Source organism: Sapajus apella, unplaced genomic scaffold (assembly GCF_009761245.1).
Source record: "Sapajus apella isolate SASKATOON/1434 unplaced genomic scaffold, GSC_monkey_1.0 scaffold8, whole genome shotgun sequence".
NCBI lineage: Eukaryota > Metazoa > Chordata > Mammalia > Primates > Cebidae > Sapajus > Sapajus apella.
This window is the reverse complement of record NW_022436948.1, coordinates 2,749,372-2,768,112: the sequence shown is the minus strand read 5'-3', so window position 1 is coordinate 2,768,112 and position 18,741 is coordinate 2,749,372. Positions and strand designations below refer to the sequence as shown.

The window sequence follows — 18,741 nt, the reverse complement described above, 5'->3', positions numbered from 1 at the left end:
TGGATTCTACCCCCGAAGGTTATACGAGGGACAAGTCGTTCCTGGCCATGGTGGTGGACATCGTGCGTGAGCTGAAGCAGCAGAACCCCGGGCTGGTGTACGGTAGGCAGGGGTCCACCCTCGGGCCTGGCTATGTGGCCCGCAGGGGGCGGGAGGGCTGGCCTGGGAGCCTGGGAAGGGACGTGTCAGCTTCCTGCCTCCTCTGTGCCCCACCCCTCTGGGCCGGTGACCTGCATGTGCCAGGCCTCCAAGGATGTGGGCCTGCTGCAGTCCGCAGGCTAGAAGCATTTGCCAGTGACCCTGGTGTCTTGTGTGGCTGGTGGGTGACAGGAAGGGGTGTCAGTGTGCTCATATAGCGGGGCTGCTGTGTGAAGGCCTGGGGCCCAGGCAGTACTGTTGTGTGACAACACTGACTTTAAAGGCGGAGGGGGCAAGGGGCCACACCCAGGCAGGGCCAGGCTAGGGAGTGGCCAAGTCTTTGGGGCATCTGCCTAGATGGGTCTTTCCTTAGAGGCCAGGCAGCCCTTGGTCCATCTTGCCGCCTGGGAGAAGGGGCAGCGTCGCCCAGCCTGGCAGACAGGCTCGCCCTGGGGCACAGGTCTCCTGGGCAGTGGGAGGGCAGGCTGGGCCCCCAGCATTTTACCACACTGTACTGTTGCCCAGAGGGAAGGTGCTTGTTGGGACAGACGTGTGAGGTGTGGGTTGTGTGTGCTCCAGCCCCAGAAGAGGAAGGGAGCCACCGCACCTGTTTGGGTGGCAAGCAGTGGTGAATAGCACCTCACAGCAACTGGGATGGCTGCCATCAAACACACAGAAAATAGCAAGTGTGGGCGAGGATGGGAAACCCTCACACTGCTGGTAGGAATATAGAAGGGCGTGGCCACTGTGGAAAACAGGCTGGGAGTTCTCCAACAAGCAGGACACAGACACCATGTGACCAGCAAATGTACACAGACGCCATGTGACCAGCAAACCCACACAGACGCCATGTGACCAGCAAACCCACACAGACGCCATGTGACCAGCAAATCACAGACACCATGTTACCAGCAATTCTGCACAGAGGCCATGTGACCAGCAAATCTACACAGACGCCATGTGACCAGCAATTCTGCACTGGGTAAATATCAGAGAGAGCTGAGAACAGAGACTCAAGCAGAATACAGACACCATGTGACCAGCAAATCTACACAGACACCATGTGACCAGCAATTCTGCACAGAGGCCATGTGACCAGCAAATCTACACAGACACCATGTGACCAGCAATTCTGCACAGAGGCCATGTGACCAGCAAATCTGCCCTGGGTAAACATCTGAGAGAGCTGAGAACAGAGACTCAAGCAGACGCGCGTATACCCATGGCCATAGCAGCGTTATTCCAGTGACCAAGATGGAGACAGGCTGTGTCCATTGATGGGTGACAGACAGACAAAATGTCTGTGCGCACAGTGGAGTATTAGTCTGGAAAAGGAAGGAAATTCCACTCCGCGTCGTGGATGGGCCTGGAGGATGTGATGCTCTGTGAAAGAAGCCTCACGCCAAAGAGCAACTGTTACTTGCTTCCGTTATCTGAAATATCCAGGAGAGGCCAGTTCATCCAGGTAGAGAGCAGGCTAAGGCTGGGTACAGTGTCTTACACATTTTGGGAGGTCATCCCAGCACTTTGGGAGGCTGAGGCGGGTGGCTCACCTGAGGTCAGGAGTTCAAGACAAGCCTGGCCAACATGGTGAAACCCCATCTCTACTAAACATAAAAAAATTACCTGGGCATGGCGGTGCACACCTGTAATCCTAGCTACTCGGGAGGCTGAGGCAGGAGAATCGCTTGAACCCAGGAGGTGGAGTTTTCAATGAGCCGAGATCACGCCATTGCACTCCAGTCTAGGTGACAGAACAAGACTCTGTCTCAAAAAAAAAAAAAAGGAAAGCAGACTAGATGTTTCCAAGGCTTAGGCAGGGAGAATGCGGAGTGAGTGTTTAACAGGGACAGAGTTGGTTTGGGAAGATGAACGTGTTTTGGAGGTGGATGGCGGTCGTGGTCATACAACAGCGGGAACATTCTCACTGACCCTGAGTTGACTAATAATGGTTAAACTAGCAAAGATTAAGGTAGATGTTTTTTACTGCACTAAGAAGTTAAACATAAAAATAGAAGAATATTTGCTTCAACTTGGCAGCTTAGAAAAGAAAAATGCCAAATGCGGTTGCTCACGCCCAAGATCCGAGCACTTTGGGAGGCTGAGGTGGGAGGATCGCTTAAGCCTAGGAGTTCAAAACCAGCCCAGGCAACAGTGAGAACGCATCTGTGCAAATCATCTGAAAGTTAGTGTGTGATGGCACATGCCTGCGGTCCCAGCCACTTGGGAGGGTGAGGCAGGAGGATCGCCTGAGCCTGGAAGATTGAGTCCACGGTGAGCCACGATTGCACCACTGCACTCCAGCCTGGGCAACAGAGGAAGATCCTGTCTAGAATTTAAAAAGGGGCGGGGGGAGAAAGAAATGTTGAGGGTTTCTTACTCGTCAGCTGTAGCCCTTGCTGATAAGATGCCTGTGTCTCTGCAGTGTGTGATCCGGTCCTGGGTGACAAGTGGGACGGCGAAGGCTCCATGGTGAGTAATTTCATGCATGTGATTTAAAAGTGTGGTGAGTGGAGCTCTTCCTGTCCAGCTGGAAGACAGGCCCACGTCTCTAAGTGTCTAACTTGGTGAGACTCCTCTGTCCAAGGGAAAAGAGACAAACCTTGTTAGGAAGAAGGAAGAGGACCCCAACATGTTTTTTGGAAAGCACCAGACAGCAGATAAATATCTAAGGCTTTGCCAGTGCACGGCCCTGCCATGGCTGTTCCTATTAGAGCACAGAAGCCACCAGCAGCAAGAGGTGCACAAACAGATGACAATTTTCTTTTTTCTTTTCTTATTGAGACAAAATCTCACTCAGTCGCCCAGGCTGGAGTGCAATGGCACAATCTCGGCTCACTGCAACCTCCGCCTCCCAGGTTCAGGCAATTCTCATGCCTTAGCCTCCCGAGTAGCTGGAATTACAGGCGTGCGCCACCACACCCAGCTAATTTTGGTATTTCTACTAGATAGGTTTCACCATGTTGGCCAGCCTAGTCTCGAACTCCTGGTCTCAAGCGATCCACCCGCCTTAGCCTCTGAAAGTGCTGGGATTATAGGTGTGAGCCACCACACCCAGCCATGAATGACTGTTTTCTAATAAAATTTCATTTGTGGACACTGAAATTTGAATTTTCTATAATTGTGTGTCACAAAATGTCATTCTTTTTTTGACTTTCTTTTCCCCAACCACTTAAAAATGTAGAAAACGTGCTGAGTGCTGTGGCTCACACCTGCAATCCCAGCACTTCGAGAGCCCAGGCATTCAAGATCAGCCTGGGCAACGTGGCAAAACCTCGCCATCTCTAATCAAAATACAAAACAATTAGCCGGGTGTGGTGGCACCCACCTGTAGTCCCAGCTACTTGGGGGGCTGAGGTGGGAGGATTGCTTGAGCCCAGGAGGAGGAGGCTGCAGTGAGCTGAGATCGCACCAGTACACTCACTCCACAGAGGGAGACCCTGTCTCAAAAAACAAAAACAAATCTAGAAACCGCTCAGCCTATGAGCTGTGTCATAACAGCAGCAGCCGCAGCCTGCAGACCTTGACATGGGATCAGGTGGGTGGAGAACAAATCCACGGAGGCCAGCCCAGACGCCTAGAATTTAGAGGCAGGAGGAGCCCCGGGTCACCCCACCTGTGGGTTTTCAGCTCAGCTGTTCCACACGGGGGCCGTTTCAGCGTCCGCCTTCTTGTCGTTGTGCCTCGCGTGTCTGTTTGCTTGCTGCACATTCACTGGGCACAGCAGGCTTCTCCACGGCCACAGGACATGCCCAGCCTGTGCCCTCCCTGCCCTGCTGGGTCAGTGGTTGAAGTCAGGATACCTGTCACTGGGTGCCCCATGAGTGGGTATGCTGGTCTGCTCAGTGTCTGTCTTCATCCACTTTCTCCTGTGCTTGTTCTCTGGAAGGTTCCGTACCCCATGCCCACCCCAGCTCAGAGCCCTCTGCTTTCCCTTCACGGTGCTCCCTGGCGTGGGCTCTGCTGACCCTCGGCATATGCTCGTGTTTGGATCACAAAGAGTTGGGGCCGCTGTCCAGGGCAGTGTGGCTGAGGGATCTGGCCCCTTGATGTTGTCACATTTGTTTTCCTGAACGACAGTGGCCTAAACAGGAGCCCCTGTCTCAGACGAGCAGTCATCCATATCTTCCATTTCCGTGAGGTCAGAGGGGTGTGTTGGGCCTCCTACCCAAAACGGGGCTCTAAAGAGCTCTCCTTCCATTTTCTGATCCCATTTTCTGGGATCGGGGACTCCAGGCACCGCCCACCCGTCCTAGTGCCTCCTAAGCCATGTCACAGTCTGGTCGCAGCATCCAGTACGTGGCCACCTCGAGTGCTCTGAGCACCACGTGCAGAGGTGCCCCCTGCAGGGCCCTGATCTCCAAGGGAGGTGTCCGGACGGGAGCAAAGTGAAGTGAAGGGATTGGAGACTCAGGCCAATCGGCCAGCAAGGGCTGGCGGAATGTTCCGTAAAGCCCGCAGAATTCTCCCAGGGCTGCGCACTGGCTTCAGCTTAAATTTAATCATTAGAGAAAACCATGTGTTGAATTGTTTGTCGGGCAACTTAGACAAAAACAAATAGAGGAAGAGTGTGTCGACACAGCCAGGAGGAGCGCCCAGGTCGGGCTCCCAGCACCCACCCGCCGGGTTCCCTTTTCTCCTCTCCCTCCTCCCTCCCGCTCTCCTTCACCTCGTCCTCTTCCCTCGGCCCCTTGGGGCACTTAGGGTTCCCACTCTCGTGTGCCTCTGCCACGTGTGCCCTGTGATGGGAACCACTTGTCTCCACAGTCGGGCCTGGACTTCCCGGGTCTTTTCGGGGAGCACTCCCTGGTGGGCATCCCTCTCAGTGACTCCCCTGCTGTCTCCTTTGTTCCCAGTACGTCCCAGAGGACCTCCTTCCCGTTTACAAAGAAAAGGTGGTACCAGTTGCAGATATTATCACGCCCAACCAGTTTGAGGCCGAGTAAGTCATTTTATTTATATCATATCATATTATCATTATGTTAGGTTACGTTTTACTTTATTTTTTGAAATGGAGTCTCACTCTTGTTGCCCAGGCTGGAGTGCAGTGGCGCGATCTCAGCTCATTGCAACCTTCTCCTGGGTTCAAGCGATTCTCCTGCCTCAGCCTCCCAAGTAGCTGGGATTACAGGCGTGCACTGCCACAGCCAATTCCTGTATTTTTAGTAGAGATGGCATTTCACCATGTTTGGCCAGGCTGGTCTTGAACTCCTGACCTCAAGTGATCCACCTGCCTTGGCCTTCCAAAGGGCTGGGATTACAGGTGTGAGCCACTGTGCCTGGCAGAGTAAGTCATTTTAAATGGCGAAATGCTACCAGTCCTTCCCCAGGAAGAGCCACAGAGCCCCTAGGAGTAGAAGAGGAGGGGCGTCCCGGAGCTGCGGGCTTGCGGGGGCCACCACAGCAGGGGTGGGGGCAGCTGTGGAGGAGGCCAGGTCACCTGCCACCCTGTGAGGGGAAGTGAAGTGCGTTGGGCCTGCCTGCCTGATACTGAGTTTGAAAAGGTCTTTCTTTGGGTGCATGCCCCGTGCCCCAGCTAAAGAATCAGATGCCAAGGGGGAGCCGCCAGCGCCCCAGTGCTGTGAAGCGTGGAGCCACCCGAGGAGGGGGCCAGTGCCTGTCACAGTGCCCTGAGCCAGGTCCTGAGCCCCCCCATTCACACAGGGATGGGGGTGGCTGGACTCTTGGAGTCCTGGGATCCCTGACGTGGGCCTGTCCGAACCGGGGGGCCCCGAGCCATTGGGTAGCCTGCGCATGCGTTAATCGTTAGCGGCTCTTTTGACTTTGTGTGGACACCAGTCACCCATGTTGGGACCCTATGCTGTGGCGTGGGCCTTAAGTGGGGGCCGTGGCCGCTGTTCATCGCCATGGTTACCTATAAACAGCAGCCACGACTGGGCCTTGCCTGCCTCCTCTCGTGTGAGGGGCCCCTTTGGAACCAAACCCCACATGTTGCAGAGGCCCTGGCCCGTGGTGGCCAGTGGACAGAGTTCCCTGTGGGGATGGCGGTTTCCAGAGCCGCTGGAGTTTTGGGAATGTCAGCACACAAAGGAGAGGAGAGGTTCACCTGTCCCCGCTCACCTGCCCCCGCCTGTGTTCCAGGTTACTGAGTGGCCGGAAGATCCACAGCCAGGAGGAAGCCTTGGCGGTAAGGAGACCCTCGGGGGCCTGTGCGGGGCAGATGTGCCACTCACGGTGGGGACGGGAGACGGGCTACCTGAGTAGCACTGTGGGGTCGTTTCTCCCCAGTGGTGACTCAAACGTCCACCAGTTAGTCAGGGGCCTCCAGAGACCCGCAGGATTCAGGATTTGTGTGCATGTGCATGAGCGTGCATGGGTGCACACATGTTTAAAGAGATATTACAAGGTGGCGGCTTGAGCTGCTGGGGGCTCCTGGGCAGGTTTGGAACTTGCAGGGCAGGCTGTTGGGAAGGGCGAGCCGGACACGCGACACAGGAGCAGATGCAGCAGCCCGAGGTGCAGTTTCTTCAGTCATTTCTCCGAGACTTGGGGACCGCAGGTGTCACGTAGGCATTGAGCCTGGGTAGAGTCACCTTAGTCCTTCCGGCTGCTATGACAAAATGCCTGAGACTGGATGATTTATTTAAAAAACAGAACTTTCGGCTGGGTGCGGGGGCTCATGCCTCTAATCCTAGCACTTTGGGAGGCCAAGGTAGGTGGATCACTATGTCAAGAGTTTGAGACCAGCCTAGCCAACAAGGTGAAACCCCATCTCTACCAAAAATACAAAAGTTAGCCAGGCGATGTGGTGGGTGCCTATCATCCCAGGTATGGAGAGGCTGAGGCAGGAGAATCGCTTGAAGCCGAGAAGCGGAGGTTGCAGTGAACCAAAATCGCCCCACTGCACTCCAGCATGGGCAACCGAGTGAGTGAGACTCTGTCTCAAAAAACAAACAAACAAAAAAATGGCCAGGCACAGTGGCTCACACCTGTAATCCCAGCACTTTGGGAGGCCGAGGCAGGCAGATCACAAGGTCAAGAGATCAAGACCATCTTGGCCAACGTGGTGTAACCCCGTCTCTACTAAAACTACAAAAATTAGTTGGGCGTGGTGGCATACACCTGTAGTCCCAGCTACTCGGGAGGCTGAGGCAGGAGAATCGCTTGAACCTGGTAGGTGGAGGTTGCAGTGAGCCAATATTGTGCCACTGCACTGCAGCCTGGGTAACAGAGTGAGACTCCATCTCCCAAAAAAAGAGAAAAAAAAAACCCAGAACTTTGTTTCCCCACAGTTCTGGAGGCTGGGAAGTCTAAGGTCAAGGTGCCGGGAGGCTCAGGGTCTGGGGAGGGCTGCTCTGCGGCCCAGACAGCGTCTTGTTGCTACGTCCTTGTGTGTGGACAGCCCGTGCCGCTCCCTCCAGCTCTCTCATCGGGCATGGAGAAGGGGTGCCCTCATGACTAAGCCACTGAGGAGCCCCTCAGAATACTGCCATGTGTGTGTGATGTTTCCACATGGATTTTAGGGCAGACACCGGCAGACCGCGGTGGGTGTCCACGTGCTTTGGGCCACGTTCCGAAGCAGCCCGGCCTTGCCCTGAGTTTTCACAGCCCAGGAGCCTGGTCCTCGGAATGGGCCACTGCAGGGGCCACTCCTCCCACTTTGAGGCCTTTCACTGAGCTGGTACTGGGCCCTGGGGCCACAGAGTCAGCAGGCCCTGGGGCAGCGTCCAGGTTCTGCTATGGACATGTGCTGTGTGGCGATGCTGTGTGGCAATGCTGTGTGCGTGTGTGTGTGTGTGTGTGTGTGCGTGTGCACACATTCATGCTGCCTGCTCTGAGGCAACTATGCAGTGGAGACAGGAGTTTCTACAGGAGTTACAGAAAAGCCGAGGTATAGAGAGGCCAGCTCCTCCCTGCTGCAGGACAGGGACGCATGTGTTCATGTACCTGCCCAGACCTCAGGGGGAGGCCCTCTCGGGTCACCTGGGGGAGCCACACTCTTTGGGCTGACAGTTTGGGGGAATGGTGGCTGACCAGGTGGCTCTCTCCCCTCCCGGGAGTGCCACCACTGGGAATGGGCTGCGGGGAGTGGGGTGTGGCGGCCGTGGCTGATGCTCCCCATGCCGCTGGCAGGTGATGGACATGCTGCACTCCATGGGCCCCGACACGGTGGTCATCACGAGCTCCGACCTGCCCTCCCCTCGGGGCAGCGACTACCTGATTGTGTTGGGGAGCCAGAGAAGGAGTAAGTGCCCCAGTCACGCGCCGCGGGCTCCTCAGGTTTTTCCAGAGGAAGATGCCCTTTGGGACTGCAAGAATGTTTTAGGTTCAATAGCATGAAAAGTATGCTTTATCCAGCACCGGGATGATGCCCCCATTTTTTAGATTCTCAGGGGTCGGGTGGAATTCCCAACACCGCACAGGTCATGATGAATGGCCCAGCTGGAGCCGACTTCCACAGGCCCAGCATCACAGACCTCCCTCACAGCTGGACCGTGTCCCTGAGCTCACTGGGAGGACACCTCTGCCTGGCTGTGCGGAGTGTTTAAGTGCAGAGACACCAACTGGTTGATTTCCTCTGAGCCGTGTGAAATGCAGAAAGCTGGAGCCGTGAGCTAAGCTAGTGGCCCCAAGTCCACACCCACGGCCCCGAGAGAACAGTCTCGTGTACAGCCTCCATACCACTGTGTCTGCATGTGGACATGGGAGCCCTGTGAGCACACACGTGGGCACACGTGCACACATACATGCAACAGACACGCAGATGTGCACGTACGGGACAAATATGCATACATGTGGGCACAAATGCACATACACATGGGCACATGCACACATGCAGATGGGCACACGGACAAGCACACAGGCATACATGCACACAGGCACACAAGCACACATACATGTGAACACACAGGCACATACACAGGCATACATGCACATGGGCACACAAACATGGAGGCACAGCCATACGTGCACACACATGCATACACATGCAGACATACACGTGTGCACATGCAGACATGCACACACATACATGCGGACATGCACATGGGCACATACAGTCATGCTTGCACACACATGCATACACGGGCACACATGTGGACAGGCACACATACACATGGGCACACACATACACATGAACTCACACATGCACAGACTGCATATGCATAGACATGCGGACACGTGGACATGCACACACACACACATGCACACATGCAGATGCACACACACATACATGCATACACGTGGATGCACACACATGCATATACACGGACACATACAAGTGGACACACATAAACACTTGGATGCATCCAGACATCTCCTACTTCTTCACGCTGTTGTTACTCTCGGGAGCTGCACAGTGACCCCCGAGACTGGCCAGCCTGTGTGTGTGGCCCTCTGAGGGTGTAGTCTCACTTTCCCTTGCAGCGGTGATGGGGCCCCCATGCATGCCCCCGTGTCCTGAGTGAGGCCACCTGTGCTCTGCCCCTGTGACCCTCGCTGTTGCCCCTGTGACCCTTGCTGCTGCTGTGCCCGGGAGGACCAGGGACAGGGAGGCTGGCCGTGGCAGAGGAGCCGCAGGCCTCAGTGGCCTTGCCCGTCTTCTCCCCAGGGAGTCCTGACGGCTCCACCGTGATGGAGCGCATCCGGATGGACATTCGCAAGGTGGACGCCGTCTTTGTGGGCACTGGGGACCTGTTTGCTGCCATGCTCCTGGCGTGGACACACAAGCACCCCAGCAACCTCAAGGTCAGCCACGCTCCTCGCTCCCCTCCTAGGCCACTCCCATGGCACCTCATGGGGAGCAGGGTATGAGAGTTCTGGTGGGGGGACCCCGCTGAGCCAACAGGGCCTGGTGCTGAGTGCTGGCCCCAGTTGTGGGGGAGGGCAGTGGCCAGGCTGTGGGCTCCGGAGTTGCACCTGTCACCCTCACATCACCTCCCCATCCCATATTTGGGACCTAGGGATGCTCAGAGTCTTGGGGGGGTTCGGGTGACAGACACTTCAGAACAGACCCATGGGGCCCCACCTGGATTCAGAGGCCGCCCGTCTCGCGTTGGTGCAGGGCTGTGGGGTGCATGGGACTGTCGTGTCCTTGGTGACCTGGGAGCTGCTGTGGAAGCGTGGCCCCCTGCAGCGTGTTTCCCACAGTGCGACCACGGCAGCAACCTAGGGGACTGAAAGGCCGGAGCCGCCCTTCAGGGACAGTAGGCGGGAGGCTGAGGACAGGGTCCAGGCAGGGGCAGAGAGCCATTTTCCCGGGCATCGTTGGGATGTCTGTCTGCATTTTAGATTTGCAGGGGTGGGGTGGCTTTGCTCAGACACTGCTGGGCGGAGTGGGTCTGTTGGTAGACCGACATGGCAGGTCGGGATGTGAGGTCTTGTGAGACTTTCTTGTGTGTCCCGTGGTTAAGTGCACAGCTCAGTGGGACAGAGGAGTTTTGTTACAACCGTGTCACTTAGATCCGTGACCTCCTGTGCTACGTGCAGCAAAGTTGCATTGGGGCCTCGCCAGGTGGTTTTGTCATCTGAGACCGAGCACCTCTGGAGGGTGTCTTCTTACAACACTGTTCAGAGCCCGGCCGTGTTTTGAGGTGGTCCCCAGCCCCTGGGCTCAGCCCCTTAAACTCCCCTGGGTGCTCCCTGCTGCATCTGCAGTGGGTTTTTGGGGAGGAAGGGGCTTGCCATCCCTTTGGAATGTGGGGCAGGGCAGGGGTGCCGTGGGAGCGGCAGGAGGAAGTCAGGACGCCTCCATCACCATTGGGTGCTCCAGGGAAGGAAGGATTCAGGGGTCAGGACCTGGAGGTGGCTCTCCCAGTGCTGTCTTTGCCAGGCTTCTCAAGGGGCCACATGTCCCCCGGGGCGCACCTCCTCCCCAACAAATCAGTTTCAGCTGAGTGTCCCGGTGTGTAAAACGGAAGAGGTGGACTGAGGCCCTTCACCTCCCATGGGCCAGCCCTCTGCACAGCCCAAGCTGGAATGTGAATGCACGGTCCCCTCATTCCGTCTCTTCTGGCACCTGAGGGGCAATTAAACAGGGCCATTGAGCAGGCCTGCTGTGTTTAATTGGTGGTGCAGAGCAGCGGAAACATGCCAGCTGGTGCCCCAAGGAGGCCTCGCTGTACGGCCACCTAAGGTCACATTCTGGGTTTGGCCAGCCCGGGGTTGTAGAGTCCAGTAGCGAGGCCCCCGTGCTCCCCGGCACGTTTGACTGAGCTTTAGGCAGGAGCGCCTCCCCTTGTAGACTCGTTATAAGGAGTTAATTCTGGAAACTCTTACCAAGCACGTGCTGCCTGCCAAGTTCTATGCAGGTCACGAGGCTGTCCCTTCTGTGAGCCATCTCTGGTCCAGAGCAAGTGGCTGGTACCAGACATCCGCTCAGCTCTCCAGGCTCTCTGGTGGGCAGTCGCAGCCTGTCCAGGGCTCAGTGCGGGCACTGGTGGAGCCGGCTCCCCAGGCTGGGAGAGCAGGCCAGTCCTTGCATTCACTGGAAGTCCCCTCCCCGCAGCAGTGGGCACGTCGGGTGTTGTGAGTGGGGCAGGGGCACAGCAAGTGTCTCCTCCCTGCAGGTGGCCTGTGAGAAGACTGTGTCTGCCATGCACCATGTTCTGCAGAGGACCATCAAGTGTGCAAAAGGTACGGCAGCCGGGCTGCGTGGGCTCCATGGGCTGCATGGGCTGCGTGGGCTCCTGGCTCTGAAAGCGGGTGGGACAGAAGAGCCAGCACGTGCTGCTTTCGAGGTTATGACCAGTGTCTCCTGCTGGCCTCGCCTTTGGGAGTGGGGGCAGCGGGCAGCGGCGGGAGCCCCTCTGAGATGGGAGCTCAGTGCTCCTCTGCCCGCCCTGCAGCCCAGGCCGGGGAAGGAGTGAGGCCCAGCCCCATGCACCTGGAGCTGCGGATGGTGCAGAGCAAAAGGGACATCGAGGAGCCGGAGATCGTCGTCCAGGCCGCGGTGCTGTGAGGGCCGCACAGCTCCCTGTGACGCGCAGTGCGTCGGTGTCTCCGTGTCTGTCCCTGTGAAAACATGTAACGTCTGCCTTAGAGCCATGACCGAAACTTGATCTTTTTTTCTTTCATGAGTGTCCGGCATCCGCTGGTCTTCCTTGTGAAATGTGCCAGTCGTGCTTTGTGAAAAGTAACAAAGCGGTTACAGAAATCTGTGATCGGAAAACCCAGCTCCCCTCCCCACACGGCTCCAGGGCTTCAGGAAGACTGGCCCCCATTTGCCATCTCAGGGGTGTTCCACGGGGGAGGGTGAGTGGGTGAGGCCGAGACTGCCGTGCGTGGAGCCTCGAGCGGGCCCCTGGCTGCCGCCGCTGGGCCTGGCTGGGCCTGGGTGTGCTTTCCTTGCACCTCTGAGAAGGAGCTGGGTGGGAATGGTTAGGGTCAGGAAGAATTATGCCAAATAGCTTTACCGTCATTCCCAGCATATCCTGTTGGTTCCTGTATTCAAATTTTTGTTTCTTTCTTTGCTGCTTGTTCAGTCCCTGGGGACTTCAGATTGTAGGCTGTCGTTTTACCGTGTGGGAGGCTGATGTGAACTTGCTCGGATGTGCACAGGTGCAGCGACAGGGACCTTCCCAGGCCCTGGCAAACTCAAGTCAGTCTGCAGTCCTCTCGGGGGTCCGCAGGACCTCCTGTACCCCATGGGCGTCTTCTGGGAATCTGCTGAGCAGCTTGAGGAAGATGCTAGTGCAGTGAGGTCTGTGCTGGGCCGAGGGCAGCTTTGAAGCCCTGGAGAGTCACCCCATCAGGTTCCCTGCGGAAGCTCACTTCATCATGCTGTGACACATTTGCCAGGTGCTGCCCGTGACAGTGCATGGAGCCACAGCGTTTGTACAGACAGGACAGAGGGGTGCCCGCTCCCCAGCCCCACTGGCACATTTAACCCTTGTCCCCTGCCCTCAGTCCTTCATTCTGTGCCCCAGCAAATGCCCAGGGGCAAGAGGCCACTCTGGGAGCTGCCAATCTTCTGAGGTAGAAGTGGGGGCGGGCAGCTCCCAGGCCCTTGGGCAGGCTGGGGTGGCAGCAGAGGCCACAGCACCAGCTCTAACAAGTACAGTCACCCTCTGCTCAGCGGTGCCCCAAGCTTGGGGGTCCCCCAGGCATAGCTGGAGGCAGCAGTGCCTGTCTCTGGCCTGCTTTGCTCTCAGCCACACCCCTGTACCCCATCTCTCGGGTGTGCAGAGGTTTGTGTCTACAGGGAACCCATAGCTGGAGAGAAATGGGGAGATGCAGGAAGCAGGGGGCCCTGGGAAGTGGACTCTCCAAGGGGTACCCCCACCCCACTACCTTCCCCACAGGCAGGTCCTCCTGGAGCCCACACCCTCCTGTGAGGCTGCTCCAGTGTCTTCCAGAAAGACTCGCATACCAGGAGTGCATTTTTTATTGAAAAATGCCCTAAAGCGAAGAGATACAAGTCTAGATGGAACCCCGCACCCCTCCCCACTCTGTTCGTTCTGAATGTCTTCACGAGTGTGCGTCAGGGTGCCTCGTTCCCCAACCTCAACCAGCGAGTCGGGCGTGGATTTCCCTGCTGTGTTTCCTGGCTCCGAGGACATAGGTGGCAGGCCCCTTGCAGTCCAGGGCTGCCCGTCCCTGCAGGGCACACCGCCCCAGCAGGAAGGAGGAAGCCTGTGGCCGGATCCTGGCGGGGAGGCGGCCTCCTCAGTGGGTGAGCTACCAGGGCCTGGGGCCTCGGTGGGGCTTTTAAGTGGAAATGCCCCCACCAGCAAGTGGAGACTGGGGCGTGTGCCACGTGGCCAGAGGAAAGCTTTTCTTTTTCTTTTCTTTTCTTTTGTTTTTTTAACACCAAGAGCGAGTAGAGCAGCAGGGAAAGAACCTAAATGTCTCTCTTCCTTGGTTGGTGCAAACCCAGCGTGGGAGTGCAGCGCCGGTGTGGGGCTCCTGGCGAGCAAGCTTCGATCCTTGGCTCTTTGAGGCTGGCTTCAGAGGCTGAGTTCCCACATCAGGTTTGGTTTTTGGAATTCCCTAATTAAGCAAGAATCAGGAGAATGACTGTCCCCCCAGGCGCTTCCCGTAAACCCTGAGCTCCCTGTCGCAATCCGAAACTTCCCCTTCTGTTTTCTTTGGCTGTGTCTGCAGAGCCGGGAGAGGCCTGGGCTGTGACTAAGGAGGAAGAAATGGGGGTCCCTAAGAGCAGACGGCGCCCTGGTGGGTGCAGGGCTCTTGTGGAAATCGATAGCCCCCACGGGAAAGGTGGCCGGCATCCCCCCAGGCATGTGCTGTCTCTCGTGACTCGGGCAGAGGCCCCAGTGGTCTTGATTTTCTGTTTCCTATCCAGGAATTGACCGTGGGCATTGGCCGTGGGTTTTCTTGTGGCTTGGATCCAAATTAGAATTGATCTTCCTTTCTACTTCCCCTAGTTAGTAACATGCAAGACACTGAGCAGAATTTCTTTTAAGGTGAGTGCTGTATTCGTGCAGCATCGCCTCTATCAGGGGACAGAATTTTAATACTTTCTTAATCCGTTTTTTCAGACTACTTCTTATAGATCATAAGGATGAATTAATTCCACAATGGGATCCTTTTTAAAATCGATTTTAAATGATTGCCTAGTCCTGCCAAGGTTATTATGTGCGCTTGTTAATTCTGCAATACATATAAACAGTTACCGTGGGATGCTTCGCTTCATGTCCTGTTCTTAAGCTTGTTAGAGCCAGTTTTTAAAATGTTTGGTCTTACATGGACGGAGGCTTGGCTTAGCCACACTGATGAGTAAGTGAGGGTTGTTTTCATCTTGAGGTCACCATTCTAGAGAGTTGCCTACAGCAGGTGGGGGGCCAAGCCCCTGGGGTACTGTTCCCACTGCCATGCGAGGTCAGAAAATAAAACTGGATGTGTGAGCTCAGGCCTCTCTCGTGGTTGGGGTCAGAGAAGGCAGAGCCCGCAGTGGGGCACAAGGTGCCAGGCCCTGGGAGGGCACCGGCCAGGGAAGGTGGCATGGTTGGCCCTCAGACCACTGGGCCTCGAGCAGCCCCCCACCCTGCCCATCCACCTGCCCTGGCCCCAGCCACTCGTTCTCTTTAGAGAGAGGTGAGAGTGTTCTGGCGGCTGGAGCTCTTTCCTTGTCCTTCCTGCCCTCCGATGGGGCCCCCTGTGTGGGGCAGCAGAATCCACCTTTATGCAGATCACAGGCGCCCAACCGTGTGTCTGGACTGTGCTGGGAGTGTCCCTCTCTCCCTGCCTCCCGCCTGGCCTCAAGGGCCTCCTTCACGCACCCCTCCTTGTGGAGCACTTGCCTGGGCCCAGAGCGGGGGAACTGGACTTTGTGAGTGAGCAGAGCAGGTTATATGCAGACAGGGAAACGAGAACTCTGGACCGGGCTTTCCAAGTCCAGCTGGAAGCTCTGTGGTCCCCCAACGCCACTCTGCCCGCCAGAGGGACGTGTCTTCTGAGTGCTTTCCTTCCACGTGGCCTCTCACCACCAGGCCAGCAGCTTCCCCTGAGACTCCCTGGAGAGAGTCCACCAAGCACTCAGACGAATGCTGATCAGCAGGTCCGAGGAGGCGCCCAGAAGGATCCCAGGCCCTAGGGAGGGTGGCTCTGGGAGGCCAGGTCCACTGCCTGGAAGTCTGTCAGCCCTGAGCCAGGGAAGCCTGGAGCTTGGCCTGGTGGGTCTGGGTGGACACTGTCCCCGTCCCCCGCCCCCTACCGGACTCCAAGCACAGGGGAGGAGGCCTAGCCCATGTGGTCCTGTAGCCGTGGGCAGAGCTGGCCACGTCGTGCGTGTTCCTGCCTGCCAGGTGCAGGTGCTGGCTGGCCACCTGCAGGCGGAAGGTGGCGGTAATCTTGGATTTTATTTATTTGTTTTTTGAGACAGAGTCTTGCTCTGACAACCAGGCTGGAGTCTCCACCTCCCAGGTTCAAGTGATTCTCCTGCCCCAGCCCCTCGAGTAGCTGAGATTACAAGTGCACACCAGCACACCTGGCTGATTTTTAAATTTTTGGTAGAGACAGGGTTTCATCACTTGGCCAGGCTGGTCTCAAGTGATCCACCCGCCTCAGCCTCCCAAAATGCTGGGACTACAAGCCTCAGCCACTGCACCCAGCCGAATCTTGGAATTTTGAGAGACAGCACCTCCCTTGGCTGGAGTTGCCGACCCCAGCCGCACACCAAACCCTCCCGCCCTAGCAGCAGGGGTTGCCACCAGGCCAGAGCCAGGCCTGGTCTCCGAGTTCCCGGGAGGGGGAACATGAGCTGCCCCCACCTTCGAGGGGACTTCCTTCAGTGTGCGGCTCGGCTCTGTTAGGGGGTAGGAACCCATGTGTGTGGCCTGTGCTATGTTCCCCAGTGAGGAGCTGGGCTCCGTGTGTGTCCCTTCCCTGCAGGACCCAGCGGGCATCATGACGTGGCAGCTGTGCCCCAGCCACGGCCCGGCATCCCGGCCGGGGCCCACGGTCGCTCCCGCTGGGGGCTCCTGTTGTGTGCGCGTTCTCATGTCACCTCTGTTGTTCGTTCTCAGTGCAGAACGTTTCCTGTTCCCAGCGGTGAAGACACCGCTTTCCATCAGTGTCTAAAACCACATTCCTGCCTTTTGTCGCCACAGTGTGTTCATTTGTTTAAAACAGAGTTTAATGAGTAAGTTTAGATCTGACTGGTCAATATCTTAAACTTTATACTAATAAAAAGCTCTTCCTGGAATTTTTCTTTCATTCTGGCAGTGTAAACAGGTGTTTATAAGTTTTCCTGCTGTCTGAGCCGAGCAGGATCCTGTTCTAGAGCAGAAGATTTCCCCTTCCATCTCTGACCCCCTTCCTGGGACAAGCCTTGTTGGGGGGCCCTGGCTTCAGAGCTGTGGTGGGAACAGCACGCTCAAATGCCAGCCTCCTTTCTTCCCATCCACCAGTTCACTGCGGGGCCATTTCTGGTCTTTGTCCAACAGGAAACCCATTTCTGGTGGGATCTGCCTTCCAGGGCCACAGGGCCACTCAGCCCAGGCATCTCTGTCCTGCAGGTCAGTGCTGGGACGGACAGCAGGGGCGAGCCCAGTATCTGGCAGATGGGGTGGGTGAGAACGGAGAGGGGAGGATGCCACCCAAAGCCTGTGTCTGGGAAGTCCCCACACAGCCTGGGTACTGCCTGGAAAGCCTGTCCTGAGTTAAACCGTGGGCCTCGCCTCGCCCAGCGGCCTGCGAAGCCAGCATCTCTGTGAAGGTGGATGGAAGCGCCTTTATCCTCATTTTGAGCTGCAAGCCTGGTCGGCCTCCTCCAAAGCCCTCAAGTGACTTTCTAACCCAAGACCCAGCCCCTGGGAGGAGGGTGGGTGCAGGGCTGGTGGGCAGGCCTGGAAGACCCTTGTAGTGCGTCCCAAAATGTGTGGGGCAGCTGGGAGGACCGCCAAGTGCAAGCGGTCGTAGGTCCTCTTGAGGTGTCTGAAGCCCCTTCCTGGTGATGGGAGGTGGAGGCACTGGTGTTCTGGGGAGGCCTGGAGGGCGTGAAGTCTGGGGGGGCCTTTGGGGTGCCTTCAGCTCCAAGGCTGCATCGTTCCTGATGAGAGCTTTAGTCAGAGCTGGACCAACGGGAGGACTGCGGCCTGGCCCGGCTCCCTGGAATGGAGCTCAGCTCTGCGGAGGTGTCAAACCACCTGTCGCCCCTGCGGTCCCACTGCTGAGGGAGTGTGGTGTGTGCAGGTTCGGGGGTGGCTTCCTTTGCCGGGAGCAGCCGGCCCCGCGTGTGCCCAGTGGATGTTTGTGAGCCTCGGTCCCCACAGCACTGTATAGGCTGCCTCTGTCTTGTGCTGGTCCTGTTGACTTCTATGATACCTACAAATAAATATTTTCATGGCGATGGTGTTGAGGTGTGATGTCTCCTTCCCATCCCAGCAGCTCCCTACCTGTGATTGGCTGAATGCCCAGCACTCCACCAGCCACGCTAAGGGTTTCTGCTGGAAATGGTGGCAGCTGACGCCCTAAAAATCTCCCCCTCAGAGGAAAGGGCAGGCCCTGCCCCGCCTGCCAGGCCCCAGCCCCTCCCGTCCTGCACTTCATTCTCTGCCTGCAGGGCAGGCCAGCCCCAGGGTCCTCCCATCCTGGTGCTCTGTTCCCTGCCTTGGAGGACTGGCCTGAGTGCCCCAGCGTGGGATCCCTGTAGGACTTCCCAGGGGAGAGCCCTCAGGGATAGGAGGCCAGGCCTCCCTTCCCCACCCTCCCTGTTCGATTCTGAGGCCCAGCTCCAGGTGTTGGCCAAGTGTGTCTGCGCCTTCTGGGTTCCAGGCCCACGCGGCTCCTTCACGCCTGGGTGGTGACATCGCCTTGCCTCTAAGGCAGATCCCGTTCTCCCGACTCACGTGCACCTGTGCAAGAAATCCACCGACCATCTCCAGCAACGCCAGGCTGGTTGCTCTGTGCCAAGAACAAGGAGAAGGATGGGAGAGGACCCTACGCAGAACCAGCCCCTCCCCCACAAGGCCCCCCTCTGGCCACCCCTCCCCATGGAGGACACCAGGAGCCACAGACCCCGGACCAAAGAGCACGCAGCGGAGGGCATGGGGTGCTGAAGCAGGGGGGTCTTCGGCCTCATTTATGGGATTTGCTCCATGTCTGACACACTGCTGCCTGCACTGCTCCTGCCCCCGCACCGCTCCTGCCCCTGCCCCTGCCCCTGCACCGCTCCTGCCCCTG

General features: G+C 57.2%; 1 protein-coding gene and 1 pseudogene across 3 annotated transcripts in view; both read left to right on the top strand.

Moving 5' to 3' along the window:
* The window catches only part of PDXK (pyridoxal kinase), a 34,342-nt gene extending 22,082 nt beyond the window's left edge, over window positions 1-12,260 (top strand). For both annotated transcript variants that reach the window (XM_032276751.1, XM_032276752.1), the window contains exons 4-11: window positions 19-102; window positions 2,564-2,610; window positions 4,995-5,080; window positions 6,241-6,286; window positions 8,233-8,344; window positions 9,710-9,846; window positions 11,667-11,733; window positions 11,946-12,260. In XM_032276751.1, the coding sequence (XP_032132642.1) occupies window positions 19-102; window positions 2,564-2,610; window positions 4,995-5,080; window positions 6,241-6,286; window positions 8,233-8,344; window positions 9,710-9,846; window positions 11,667-11,733; window positions 11,946-12,058 (692 nt within the window). In that variant the 3' untranslated portion in view covers window positions 12,059-12,260. The remainder of the gene's footprint in view (window positions 1-18; window positions 103-2,563; window positions 2,611-4,994; window positions 5,081-6,240; window positions 6,287-8,232; window positions 8,345-9,709; window positions 9,847-11,666; window positions 11,734-11,945) is intronic.
* Window positions 12,261-16,383: 4,123 nt separating this feature from the next.
* On the top strand, window positions 16,384-17,912 carry LOC116551032 (annotated as a pseudogene). Its single transcript, XR_004268676.1, has 2 exons — window positions 16,384-16,608; window positions 16,828-17,912. The product of XR_004268676.1 is annotated as an uncharacterized LOC116551032 (transcript).
* The last annotated feature ends 829 nt before the right edge of the window (window positions 17,913-18,741 follow it).